This window comes from Toxorhynchites rutilus, chromosome 3, assembly GCF_029784135.1.
Source record: "Toxorhynchites rutilus septentrionalis strain SRP chromosome 3, ASM2978413v1, whole genome shotgun sequence".
NCBI classification, from domain to species: domain Eukaryota; kingdom Metazoa; phylum Arthropoda; class Insecta; order Diptera; family Culicidae; genus Toxorhynchites; species Toxorhynchites rutilus.
Window position 1 is genome coordinate 240,365,360 of NC_073746.1, and position 12,175 is coordinate 240,377,534.

The following is a 12,175-nucleotide window of genomic DNA, read 5'->3' on the forward strand; positions in this document are numbered from 1 at the left end:
ATAGCGACAAATAAATTAGGAAAAAGCTTATTGAAACAAATTAATCGAAGATTTGTTGTACAAGAATCTCGTCCTAAAGCAAAAGAATAAAATTGCATTAAATTTGCAATACATTTAAAAATGAATGTATTGTTTGCGAAATTGTTATATGGATAAAGCTTTTGATATCAAATCCAGGCAATAAATTAAAGTATCGTTTGTTTCACTTCGAAACTGTCCAAAATGAGTTGAAATACACGAAAATCTTCAATACTAGAAATTAATTGGATATAATTCAAAGGTTCGAAAAGGGTACTAAAAAGACAACATTGTCTAATGTATTCAAAGTGCCGCACAATGCGAATTAATTCATCAAAAAATATGGACTAGAGTCGTAAATAGGGTAAGAATGTTGGCTTCTATGATGTTCAATCGGTATATTTTGTCTGGCGATGAGATAAATAAAATCAATCATCTATCAAATCGGGGCCTGACGGAGCATTCTACAATGAAACTATAAGCCCACCCTCTCAAAACCAGCAAGCAGATGCTTTCCAGATTTGTGTAAATTTGTATCGGACGAATAAGCTGAATTTTATATTCATTGTTTAATGTTTTTTTGTTTTATGATGGTTTGACATCAATTGCTTTTGTTTCTAATATAATTCGATTGTTTTGCGTGAGCTTGGGTCTAATCGACATCTAAGCTCTCTATAACGACAAACTTCTATAGCGACAATTCTAAGCCATTGAGCAGATTGTCAAATTAACTCTCATCATTAACGTAAAAGTAAACTGAACTTATGGAATATCCCAATCCGGGCTCGACAAAATCATATTCAACTGTAAAAGTGGAAATGAGTTTTGGTTTCTTCCAGCAGTTTCTCCGTCAACATGACTCAGCATTAGTCACGTCAATTTGAATAACCATCGACTAGAATAGTTCATCAGTCATCCTCGGTCTTAACGCTCGTCAATTCATTTTCTAGTTGATTCAAGGCAAGTTGACGGCGAATGCCGGAGTAGTCTTAGTCGAAGCGAAGCTACTGAGAGTAGAGTCGATTTTCATTTTTCATCTTCCAAGATTTCGGGCCCTGATCCCAATATTTTCTCAGTATCTCTTAGCAAACTTACATCTGCATCGCTTTGAAAAACACAATTTCCCAAAGAACTAATTCACAAATTATACTAGCACCTTTTGCAGAACAGCAGTAGAAAATTCGAATCGAGTCTGTTTTGTGGTAATAGCGGCGGCGATAGAACTGATGCGGAACAAATTTTCACATTCAGTTTTCCCGAAGCACATGGTTCTCATGGTTTGAAAATACTTCTCATCCGACATAAATTGCGCAGCACTTTGACACCACTTTTCATCCGGAAATAGTGCCTGAATTCATTAAAATTTAGTGATCGATCCGAGATTGATTGATTCATTAAAATTTAGTGATCGATCCGAGATTGATTGATTAAATTGATTCTTTGTTTTTAAGAGGCTTAGCAGTTCATTCGCCACTAAAGATCGATCATATTAATTCACATCTGCTCTCTCCCGATAGTAAAATTTTCAAACTCAATTCAATTTTCGTAATTCAGGATACAACTTTAGAATGCATCGAACGTTTCGTAATAAATCTTTAGTGAAAAGTTTGTTAGTCTTGAAAAGTGCCGATTGTATATCTGGTTTTATGGAAGCAGCAAAAGTACTCACGTTTAATCATATACGAACACACTTCATCTAACGGTGTGAAAACCTCAGATTTCAGAACAAAACATTAAAAAATTAAGATCAGAACCGCCTTCACACCTGCATACTGAAATGAATGTTTTTCACAATTGCAATTTCAAAAAATTCTCTTCTACTTTGTTTCTGCGTATCAGTGCAAAATTGCACTATGCTTGCTTTGTGTGTATTCTGAGTATGAATTCTGAAGCAAAAAAAATAAATATTTCCGTTCAAAGCGGTGATAGAAACTGAGTTTGATTATTGTTTGTTTGTTTTTTCCTTTATTTTATGGAGACTTTAAATTCTTGTAGATCATTCGTCTATAGCCTTTAAAAAGGCCCTCTTGGAAAAAATATGCAAAACTCTTACTACATTCCTTGAGAAAGGCCATTTGCGAGCATCGCCGCCGCTACTGTCTGGTCGCTAACAGGATAACTGAAAAATCGTGAATAAGCCGAAACTGTTTCATTCCACCAGCACCATAATCCCACATTTCTTCGCCACCTCAAATCTACCTTTGGTAATGTTTTCAAAAAAAGCAAAAGTGTTATGCAAAAATACAGAAGCGCTTACCACCAGACGGCATGAATTTCTATGTGGTGTTTCCAAACCAAACAAAATTGCATCACAGCGTGTGTTGGATCGATAGTACGAGAGCGGAGGGTTACGATTTTTCGGTTGGAGCGTGCCTCTGAAACTTACAAGCCCACAGCGAAAACTCTACTGGAAAAAATAGTTCTGAAAAGATCTGATAAATTGACTCCTTCTTTGTAAACATGGAAATCCGTTGCATGTGATATCTGCATGGCTGTTGTCTGCTCTTTGGCTGGTGCGAGACTAAAGTGAGAATATTTATATGGTGACTTCCGTGAATAGAATTATTATGCACGGTGGATAGCTACGAATGTTTTCGCAGTGGTGTATTGATGTATTCAAATTGTATTCCGCTGCTGCTCTAGTCGTTTCTTTAGATCGGCACAGTTTGAGCGCTAGTCAAAATGTGAGATTTGGCGCGTTTAGATTATGTCATTAAACAATGATTGAATTGATTGTTTTAAAAAATCCTCTATTGATACGCACCGACATAGATGAATATAAGCGATCATGAATTTTTGATTCGCATGCTTGTGTTTAAAGATGTGCTAATCGAAGCATAGTTCTCTGGTTCTTGTTCTGTTTCGTGATCCGTAGAATGTAACAACAAAGGAATGCCACTGGGGGAAATTACTTCTGCAAGATCATATTTGAACAAACGAGTTATTCAGTGAAAAGTTCTATCGGCAAACACTGATGCGTTGAAATATTTCCAATTGATATCTGTGCGATCTATCAAGAAATGGTCGAGTTAAATCGCTAATATATTTTCAAATGTTCAGTTTTCAGACGTATCCTTCATGACCAAAAGGATAATTTGCATCATCGGTTTTCCATTTGGAATACAACCCTACTTTTGAAAAAAACCTAAACAAAAATTGTTTGAAAATTTTCAAAAAATATACCTTAGAAAGGGTTGGTTTGATGGATTTGGTGTCTTCTGTTTTAGGTATTTTGAAGGGAAAATATGCACCGTTAAAATATATAATTTTTATTTTATTTCGAAAAGAATACTTAAAAACAAAATGACACTTAAAAATCTGTAACACAGTGCGCGAATATACGTGTTATGATTTTCATTTAGGTGCATTTCCCTTCCGGATTATACAAAAAGTTGTTCTTGTTAGAGTCGATGGCAATGGTATTTTGGATACTGAGTCAAACGTTCATTCGATGCCCAGGAAAACAGGTTGTTTATTCTTTATGGTTTGATGGCCAAACGTCACCTGAATTCCAGGAGCAAGTACTCATCCTATCATTGTTTTATAGAACTTTCCCAAATACAGTTGAGTTGATACGTATCCGAAAAAAAACGCATTTCGTCCATCTGTCTATCACACTCAATAAAACGATGAACACTTCGTTGGAAAACAAGTTCCAATAGTGGGGTGATTGCACTTACCACTCCACTCGCGTACTGAAGTTGGATAAGACGACGACGGTCTCAAATCATCATTTTACAAAATCGCGTCCTATCGTTCTCTGTGCCGAAGCAATAGCTGCCCGACTAGAAACCCAATCGTGATAGAGTTCAACAGCTTTTTTTGTGTGCCACCAGAACGTTGGGCATGATGTCTACCGCCACTACTGCTGTTGCTGGCTTCACGGAAGAGCGGGAAGAGTGCTGATGCGGCGAGGCGGGGATCAGTTCAATCGCTTATAATTCGCTGTTCGCTCTTCGCTTCCATTTCTCCACAATTTTCGTACTATAGACGATGAACTTGAACTGAACATGCTATTGCACTCGATTGGTGCACCACTTTGTCTACACTGCGAGCGTCCCAGATACGCGCGCGGTAGTCACTTATTCGAGTCACAACGCTAGTTCGATATAGCATTGCATGAGTATTCAGTAAAATAATTGCTGATCAATCGGGGAAAACAATGCTATGTGTTTAATGCAGGAAACGAAATTGTTCTATGAGAAAAGGACATAAAAAACCGCCCAATTGTTCGAACGAGATCAAGTTCGACTGTTCACCTGGTTCTCATTTTATACGGCGAAGTTCATGGTTTTGTTCGTTTCTATTTTGCTTAACTTTCTGCGCGGTGTTCACTAATGCACCGCGTTATATATGGAAAAAAGTAAAGAAAAATTGAAAACCAAACCATTATATGATTATTTTTTCGACTCCTCCAGGTCGTTTCTTTTTTCTACTTGGTTGGGATAAAACGCACTGCGTCGAAATCTCCGGCGGCAAATACGTACACAAATTCGCACACCTCGCCAAGGTTATTTCGAGTGCACGAGCTTCCATATCCATTAAGCTTCTTCCACAATTTCCAGGTCGCCTTTTTGGTACATCAAAAAGTAATTAGCAATCGTCGAAAATTGCTTGCTACCATATTATTCACATTTCCGATTTTTTTCCGTAATTCCTTCCTACTTTGAGATCATTACCGATTGTTAGTTCGCTGTTATGACGTCAATTTTCTGATTCTAAATTCTATTTTCTCTTCCACCTCTAGATCACAACGTCAGCAACGAAGAAGCTGTGGGAGAAGGGTGGCAGCAACGATGTCAAGGTGGCCTCGGGTGCGACCGGTCCGTTGGCCCCCCTGCAGCTACACGGTAGTAACGACCATCAGGTATGGCGTGATTCGACATGGTCTTCGCAGGGCGATGCGATACTGGCCTCGAGACGCATATTTCCACACGCTCCGGACTCGAACCCGACCGGATCGACGGGAATTTTGAGGTAGAATTTTTTGTGCTTGTTTTCGATTGCTCAGAATAAATAACACCATCGCTCCATTGCTTTTCGTTTTAGCCCACGCGACTCCACTGGAGGGCTCGGTGTAAAAATGGTAGAATATGTCCTGGGTGGATCACCGACGAACAAGGAGAGCCCACTTGCTAGCCTGGAACCTCGTTTTAAGGGGTTGAAATTTGATGATAATGATAAGGTGAGTGCCATGTACAGATAAAAACTGATTGACTTAGGGTGACACTCCTTTCTCCTCTGGATTCAAACGTAGCCAATTTTTACATTTTTAAATTTTGCTCACATTACGAATTCACGCAATTCGCCGGCTAACCTAATCTTTTTGTATTAGAGAGGCTTTAAAGCTAGCAGTTCATTCGTCTCTTTTTTATGTACAATGTTTTTAATAAACTCAATACTTATATAAAGCCAGTGCGTTCTACGTTTACTACTACATTGATTTATAAGTTATTATATTTGTATAAGATCACACATGCGGTGTAAGAGACAGATCGTAGCTGAAACATCCCAAAGGTGTTCATGAAGAGATAAAAATGAAGAGAATTTTATCATATGACATGAGCGATAAATCAAGATTTACCTCGAAATACTTTATTTCTATTATTTTAATAACAAATCGTGCATTGAAATTGGAATTCATTCAAACATTGATAAAGGCACAGCATTTTAGAACTGAACAAAAAAAATATATTCGCAGTATCATAAATTGGGGAAAAACAAACACCTAATTTTCTCCTAAAATTTGAGACTTTGTTTAGCAGATTTAGAATTCATTTAGTTCAAAAAATTTGGACCAAGACTATGGGCAAATATAATTCGACGCCCATCCGGCGGTTGTCCATTGCTGTTGAAGACATACTTGTTGGCATGTTTTTCAGTTCTTTCTTAGCTTTATTATTCACGAAATTGTTGGAGTAGACCCTCTGTTTCAGATATGCCCAAAAATTCTCGATGGAACGCAGCAGAACACAGTTTTCACAACTGGAAGATGTAATAAAAAAACATGTTATATATGGCAATTGCGCAGAATTAAATTTCTACAAAACTCGTCGCCATCAAATATTTTACTTTTTATTATAACATCGTAATTTACGAAAAGATCTACGAACCTTCTATAAACTCACATTGCAAAATTGAAAATCATCATAAATTTCACCGAAGCGCCGCCTAGTTGTAGACTTTTACGTTACATCGCAAATTCTTTCCGTTCCAATGACCATCGTATATTGACTCATCTCAACGATACTATGACTAAACCGATTACGCTGTTCCTAAACATTGTTCTGCCGCTCATCAAAACGTCAATCGCATTTTTCAATCAGAAAGTTCTCAATTTTGTGAACTTTATAATGAGACAAAAATATTATAGAATTATAGCAAAGTTCAAAAAACCATGTAGAAACATCATACAATTCGGCGGAGAAAAACTGAAAAACTTTTCTATTATTTATGTTGTTGTATTGACACGAATTTTACAACCTATAAAGAATAAAAATAAGTTCAAAGTGAAAATAAACCTTTATTTTCATGTTTTCCCTTAACTTTTTGATTTAGAGTTTTCGGCTGAAAATACAGATATACAGATATCTTGAGAAAATTTTACAGAATTAAATGTGGCAACAGTGGTTAGCGGACTTCGGAACTAACTCTCTTCAATCAGTTCATCTCCTCCTGCGATTTCCTCGCGTAATGGACGGAGGCCAGGTGCGATCAAAACACTTCATATATGATGTTTGATGATATTTTCGGATGAAGGAGAGAACTTACGGTAGACATTTTGTGCTGTAAATCTTTCCCTTCACCACATGTTCCGAGCGGAAGAAAAGTGGCTTTGACATACCCTTGTCACTGATGGTTAGACACAGTAGCGCCTTCTTTGGGAATTTCAGGTGGGAGAGGTACTTCAAGTCGGAACTTACCTCTCTGGTGGGGGATGTAAAGTGGCTAGTTCTCTGCCAGTCGTTGCCATGCAGCGTTAAATACGTCTCGTCGTTCATGACCATCGCGACCGCGAATGAAAATTTTCATTCTCCATCACTTTCAGCTTTTGTTTTTGGGTCACAGTTCGCTATTCCGACATGCCTGGTCTTAACTCACATTTCCGCTTGATGGTGTCCATCTCCGCTAGGTATTTTTTTACTGTCTGGCGCGTTGCTCCGACCTCCCGGCCCGAAGTCCGGAACGATGTAACCACCTTTCCGTCCGTTTTCTACTTTAGCTTCAGCTGCAGTTTACGACCGCGTAGCATCACTCTAATTCTTCTCCAGAAGTGTCAGGATATTATAGGCACCGGAACGGGCGAATCCGGCTGCCGGCTGCTGAAAGTACCTGCCGATGTCCACTTTGCAACGGAATGAAGCTTTTAGTACGCCCAAACCATGAAGCACAGTTGCTCTACTCTTTTCGAATCAACTTCTCCACTTCAACTGATAGCGCTGTCAAATTTGGAAAATTCGTGGGTTACTATAATTGACGATGCACAAGTGGTCTCATCACCAACGTTAAGGTGAACGCATGAAAAATTGGTAAAACTTGAGACCGCGGTAAAGAAGAGCTGTGCTATCACGTAAAACCCCATTTCCAAACCTCACTAGAGTAATAACCGAACGATTAACGATTCGGCTAGCGTCATCGATACCGTCAGTGCAGCTGAATCTAGGCACCCATGGATACAAGCTATTAGGAAGAGAATCAAAGGCTCCATAACTAAGTACAAATGCGTGAAAGCTATGAGAGAGCAGCGTATCCTGTCCAGATAAGACACCGGTTAGAGTAAAAGGCAGAATTGAAGGAGGTGGTCTAAGCACCCGTACTAAAATGGTAGTAGGGGAACTGGGGGTAAGCCCGGCCCCATAAGGGAAAGTATTGTTTTGTGAGAACTGAGGGCACATATTGTTGTTTCCCTCGCACAATCATTGTCTAAATTATTTTCCATGAGATATTAGAAATATCAGTGCTTTTAAACGGCAAATTTTGCAAGTAATAGTCAATTTTCAAAGCTGACATAAAAACAGATTTCACCAACCAGTGTGGGTGAAACCGGCATCCCATGGGGGTAACACCGGCACCCTCAATTTGTCAATAAATATGTTTTGACACCAGCTGAACCAATTTGAATGTGGCAACCGCCAAATGGAAGGTATTCTAATTCTAGATGTCGGTATCGAATATGGTTCGAATCGCTCAACTGATTCCGAAGATATGGTCGGTGAACATGGAATATGTAAAAGAAAGGAATTTATTATGAGCCAAATCTATCATGCGGCACCTCAAACCACACCACAGTTCAATTACTAGTTCGATGGAATCTAGGTCTTTTCTATCTTGGTGTGAGTAGAAGAACAATGTATTTTGAACTTGAATTTAATTCTAAAAAAAATATATTTTTTATACATTATGTCAAATATATACCGGAAAATTGTTTTTTAAAGAAAATACTTTATTTATCATCTAAAATTATATTATTGCCTTCAAAATAAGCTCCTTCTTTTATAATTGTAACGTAAATGATGTTGGTTTGTCCAGTCGAAAATATGATCATAGTTTGTCCACTTTTTGAAGCCATTATGAATGCAACATCTACTTGAAAATTTGATTTTTTTCATTCAAAAATGGTGATTTCAAAAACCGGACCATGGTAATTTTTCGGACAAACCATGATCATAATTTTTCTTTGAAGAAGATCGTTGAAAAACGTAAACAAATGAGCAATTTGAACGCCTTACGGTATTATTAGCCACTAGAGATTTGGGGCTTTTCAACAATCCAAAACTTGTCTTGATTAAATGTAATTTTTTTGAAGAAGGAGAGACTAATGTGTTCTCTACGATTTTGTTTTGATTCCATCGCTGTACTGGTAACTTTGTCTATCACATATTTTTCATAAACTGCGATTGTTATTTATAAAAGGTCAAATTCGAAACGAACATTTTTTTTTAATAATTTGTAGAATCAACGCTTGATTGCTACTATATAACATTTTATGGAAATTTAAGTGTAGGGATATCGTCAAACATAAATATAATTATATGATTTTTGTTTGTTTGTTCATTCATTCTTATCAATATTTCTCTTAGAAAGCTAAAACTGTAAAGCACATTGTGTATTGTAAGATACACGCATGTTTTCTGAAGGAATGTACAATACAATTTCCGATTACCAGGAATGTGCTTAATATTATGATTATATGGTACCCATAAACTTTGCATAATAAATGCCATCGAGGTATGTTCGATCTACCTGTTATTCGTCTTCTATACCAACAATTCTCGCCACTTAACTGTTCTCAGATCAAGGGACACATTCATTAAGCTATGCGTTGTCGTTTTCGGTCGAAGCCTGTTTTGGAGCAGCAACGGAGACTAATCATCGCTAAATTTATGTATAATTTATGCAAATAATAACGAATTCAGTTCATTGACTTCTGCGTTTTCGTGATGATGTTCAAAGATTTGATGGCTTGGTAACAGCTCACTAGAAAACAGACAAGCATGAATTTCGGTTATCGTTTTTACATTAAAAGGGTTTTAAGGAAGATAATTTGAAATAGTCTACATTTATCCAATGCCAACATCATTATCAATACAATCATATTTCATATGCATATATTTTATCAATCATCAACTATTTTCAGACATCTGACGATAAAGATAAGTCCAACTCGCCATTCGAATCGAACGGTTTGAAGAAGGAGGAAGTAAACTCGACTAACGGTGTGGTGATTGTAAACGGAATTGACGACGACAAAGGATTCAAGTATGTCACAAGGTATTTCCCTCTCTGTGCGTATGCCCTATCATGTGAAATTTCATCGCATTTTTCAGTCGCACTCCCGGGTCTCGGCAACCGTCACCCGCCGAGGAACATCTCTCGCGAGGTTCGAATCTGTTGGATGCCCCATCCCACCATGGCTCTGGCTTTCCGCAGCATCCCTCGCTGCACCACATGCTGGGTTCGGCCGGTTCGGTCGGTGGGAGCGCAAATGATGTCGCTCAGCAGGCAGCCGCCGCCGCTCTGGGATCCTACCATCCCCAGATGATCAACCAGATGAGCCAGATGAGCCAGCTCAGTCAGATGAATCAAATGAACCAGCTCAATCAGATGCAGAGTCACGTGATGAACGGCGTGGGTGGTATCCCACAGATTACGCAGGTTCGTGCAGTGCCTTGTGAAGTGGTTTGATTACCGAGTTCATGGGTATCATTATCTCATTGTAGAATCAGATGGTTAGTCAACCCGGACAGGGCCCTAACCAGCTTGAATCCACTGCGAATCTGCTGCAGCAGCCACACAATTTCGATGTACAGGTAGGTGAAAATTGTGTATACTCTCAATTCACGGCGCAAAGCACATTAAGTATGATGCAAACGAAAATGATACATAAACTGAATTGAGATCAGCTCTTGGTGGTCAGCTGGGAGCGCTCCGAAATGGCTGCGCATGACTGATGTTAGATTTGTGCATGTGACTAGTAGATGGCAGCACAACCGATGGAAAGGATTCCATATTCATTTCTGAGTGGTGTGAAGTATGCGGTTTTATACGGGGCTCTGGAAACCCTATCCCAACCAATGTAAATTGAGCGTTGGCAGCATAAAACAGGGCTCGCGCTTAGAGGGCTCACGTATTGTTTAATGTTTGAGAGACGAATGAACTCTCTGAGTTTAAAGTCTCTTTAATTCAATACCGTTACCGTTTAATGTTTGGAGTCATACGTGTTAATATTTGATTACGTTCGATAGTTTCTTTTGGCAAGCGATGTTTGGATACCCCCCATCCGGAAGCTTTCTTGTCGATTTGCAATTAAAATCACTGCTGGATATTCGCGCGGAGCACTTCATTTTTAATTTTATACGCGAAAAAAAGAATTCATTTGGGAACTGGATAATTTGTCATATCAATAGAGTTTGTAACAATGTATAAACATTGTGGAGAGTTCTACCCAGATTATCAGATTGATGATTGAACAGCGAATTCTGTATATTGTTTAACTTTTATCTAGCCCGTATCGTTTCTATAGAAAGAGATCTTTGTTGTTTCCATTCTATAAATAAAAATCTATGTTGTATTATGCGTGTTGCCACAATCCGAACGGTGTGATTATGAGTTTTAATTTTCTTCACATTCACATTCGAACGTTCAATTGGTAAGGGTTGATCATTTCAATGTTCGAAAAAATGTTGTAATATGAAAATAATTCATTGGGAGTAGTTGTAGTTTTCCTGGCAAGCAATAAAATTTGAAATAAAAAAAACAAAAATAAATTAAGCGTTGACCGATTCTTTTTGAATGGGTTTTGTTGAATGCTTTTCGTTACTGTGTTTCCCTGTTCACATGTTATACTGCAATGATTCGTCATGAAGAAGAAAACATTTATTATATCACGATTTTCATTAAACCTGTACAGAATTAACATTATTCTATTTTTTTCGTTCTAACCAGCGGAAGCCTTGCTAGTTACTAGATGTATTTTTACGGAATACGAAGGTGGCTTTCCCATTTTCTGGCCTAACAGAGGAACGCATTTTTGCGCTTTTTTTCTCAGCATCCTCTTTTTCAAGAATAATATATTTTTCGTGGGGTTTCAAATTTGAATGTACATTCGCCGTTTCTCTAATTTAGTAATACTGTTTTTATAGTTCGATTCATCATGATTTTCATATTACGCATATAATGAATTAACGACCCATTTTTCACAAATTGTCTACCTTAAAAAAACAAAAACCAATCTGATGAGTTATCTGATTATCTGCGAAATGGTCTGACAAGGTCACCACGAATAAAAAATGTCGTGGATAACGCAAAAGTGGACTAAAAATGAGGTGCAAAAACGAATCAAATATATTTCAGCATGAAATATACTTAACCAATACAGAAATCATTAAACTATCCATCTGTAAGGTCGTGTACATCAGTGGTTTGAAAATGGGAAAGCTATGATCAAAACAAAAGATCATGTGCCTACCACTCACTGATAAATTTCGGGAAGCTCTATAGAATTTCTATGGAACTCGCCTTCGCGGATAATTCGCACCGGCTCAATCATCAGTGACGGTTTGTCAATGGGAATGACTCTGTAAGGCCCGGGTAGAAACGTCAATATAGATCAGTGGTACTCAATTTTTTTCAGAGGGGCCACAAATACGTGCTAGAC

At 38.0% G+C, this 12,175-nt stretch overlaps 1 protein-coding gene across 5 annotated transcripts in view; it reads left to right on the forward strand.

The window, feature by feature from the left end:
* Window positions 1-12,175, forward strand: part of LOC129780380 (maternal protein pumilio) — a 271,903-nt gene that overhangs the window by 61,104 nt on the left and 198,624 nt on the right. For 4 of the 5 annotated variants that reach the window (XM_055788574.1, XM_055788575.1, XM_055788573.1 and 1 more), the window contains 5 exons: window positions 4,766-4,995; window positions 5,068-5,203; window positions 9,656-9,789; window positions 9,846-10,173; window positions 10,239-10,328. In XM_055788574.1, coding sequence (XP_055644549.1) covers window positions 4,766-4,995; window positions 5,068-5,203; window positions 9,656-9,789; window positions 9,846-10,173; window positions 10,239-10,328 — 918 coding nt within the window. The remainder of the gene's footprint in view (window positions 1-4,765; window positions 4,996-5,067; window positions 5,204-9,655; window positions 9,790-9,845; window positions 10,174-10,238; window positions 10,329-12,175) is intronic. The other variant, XM_055788576.1, reaches the window with a different exon arrangement.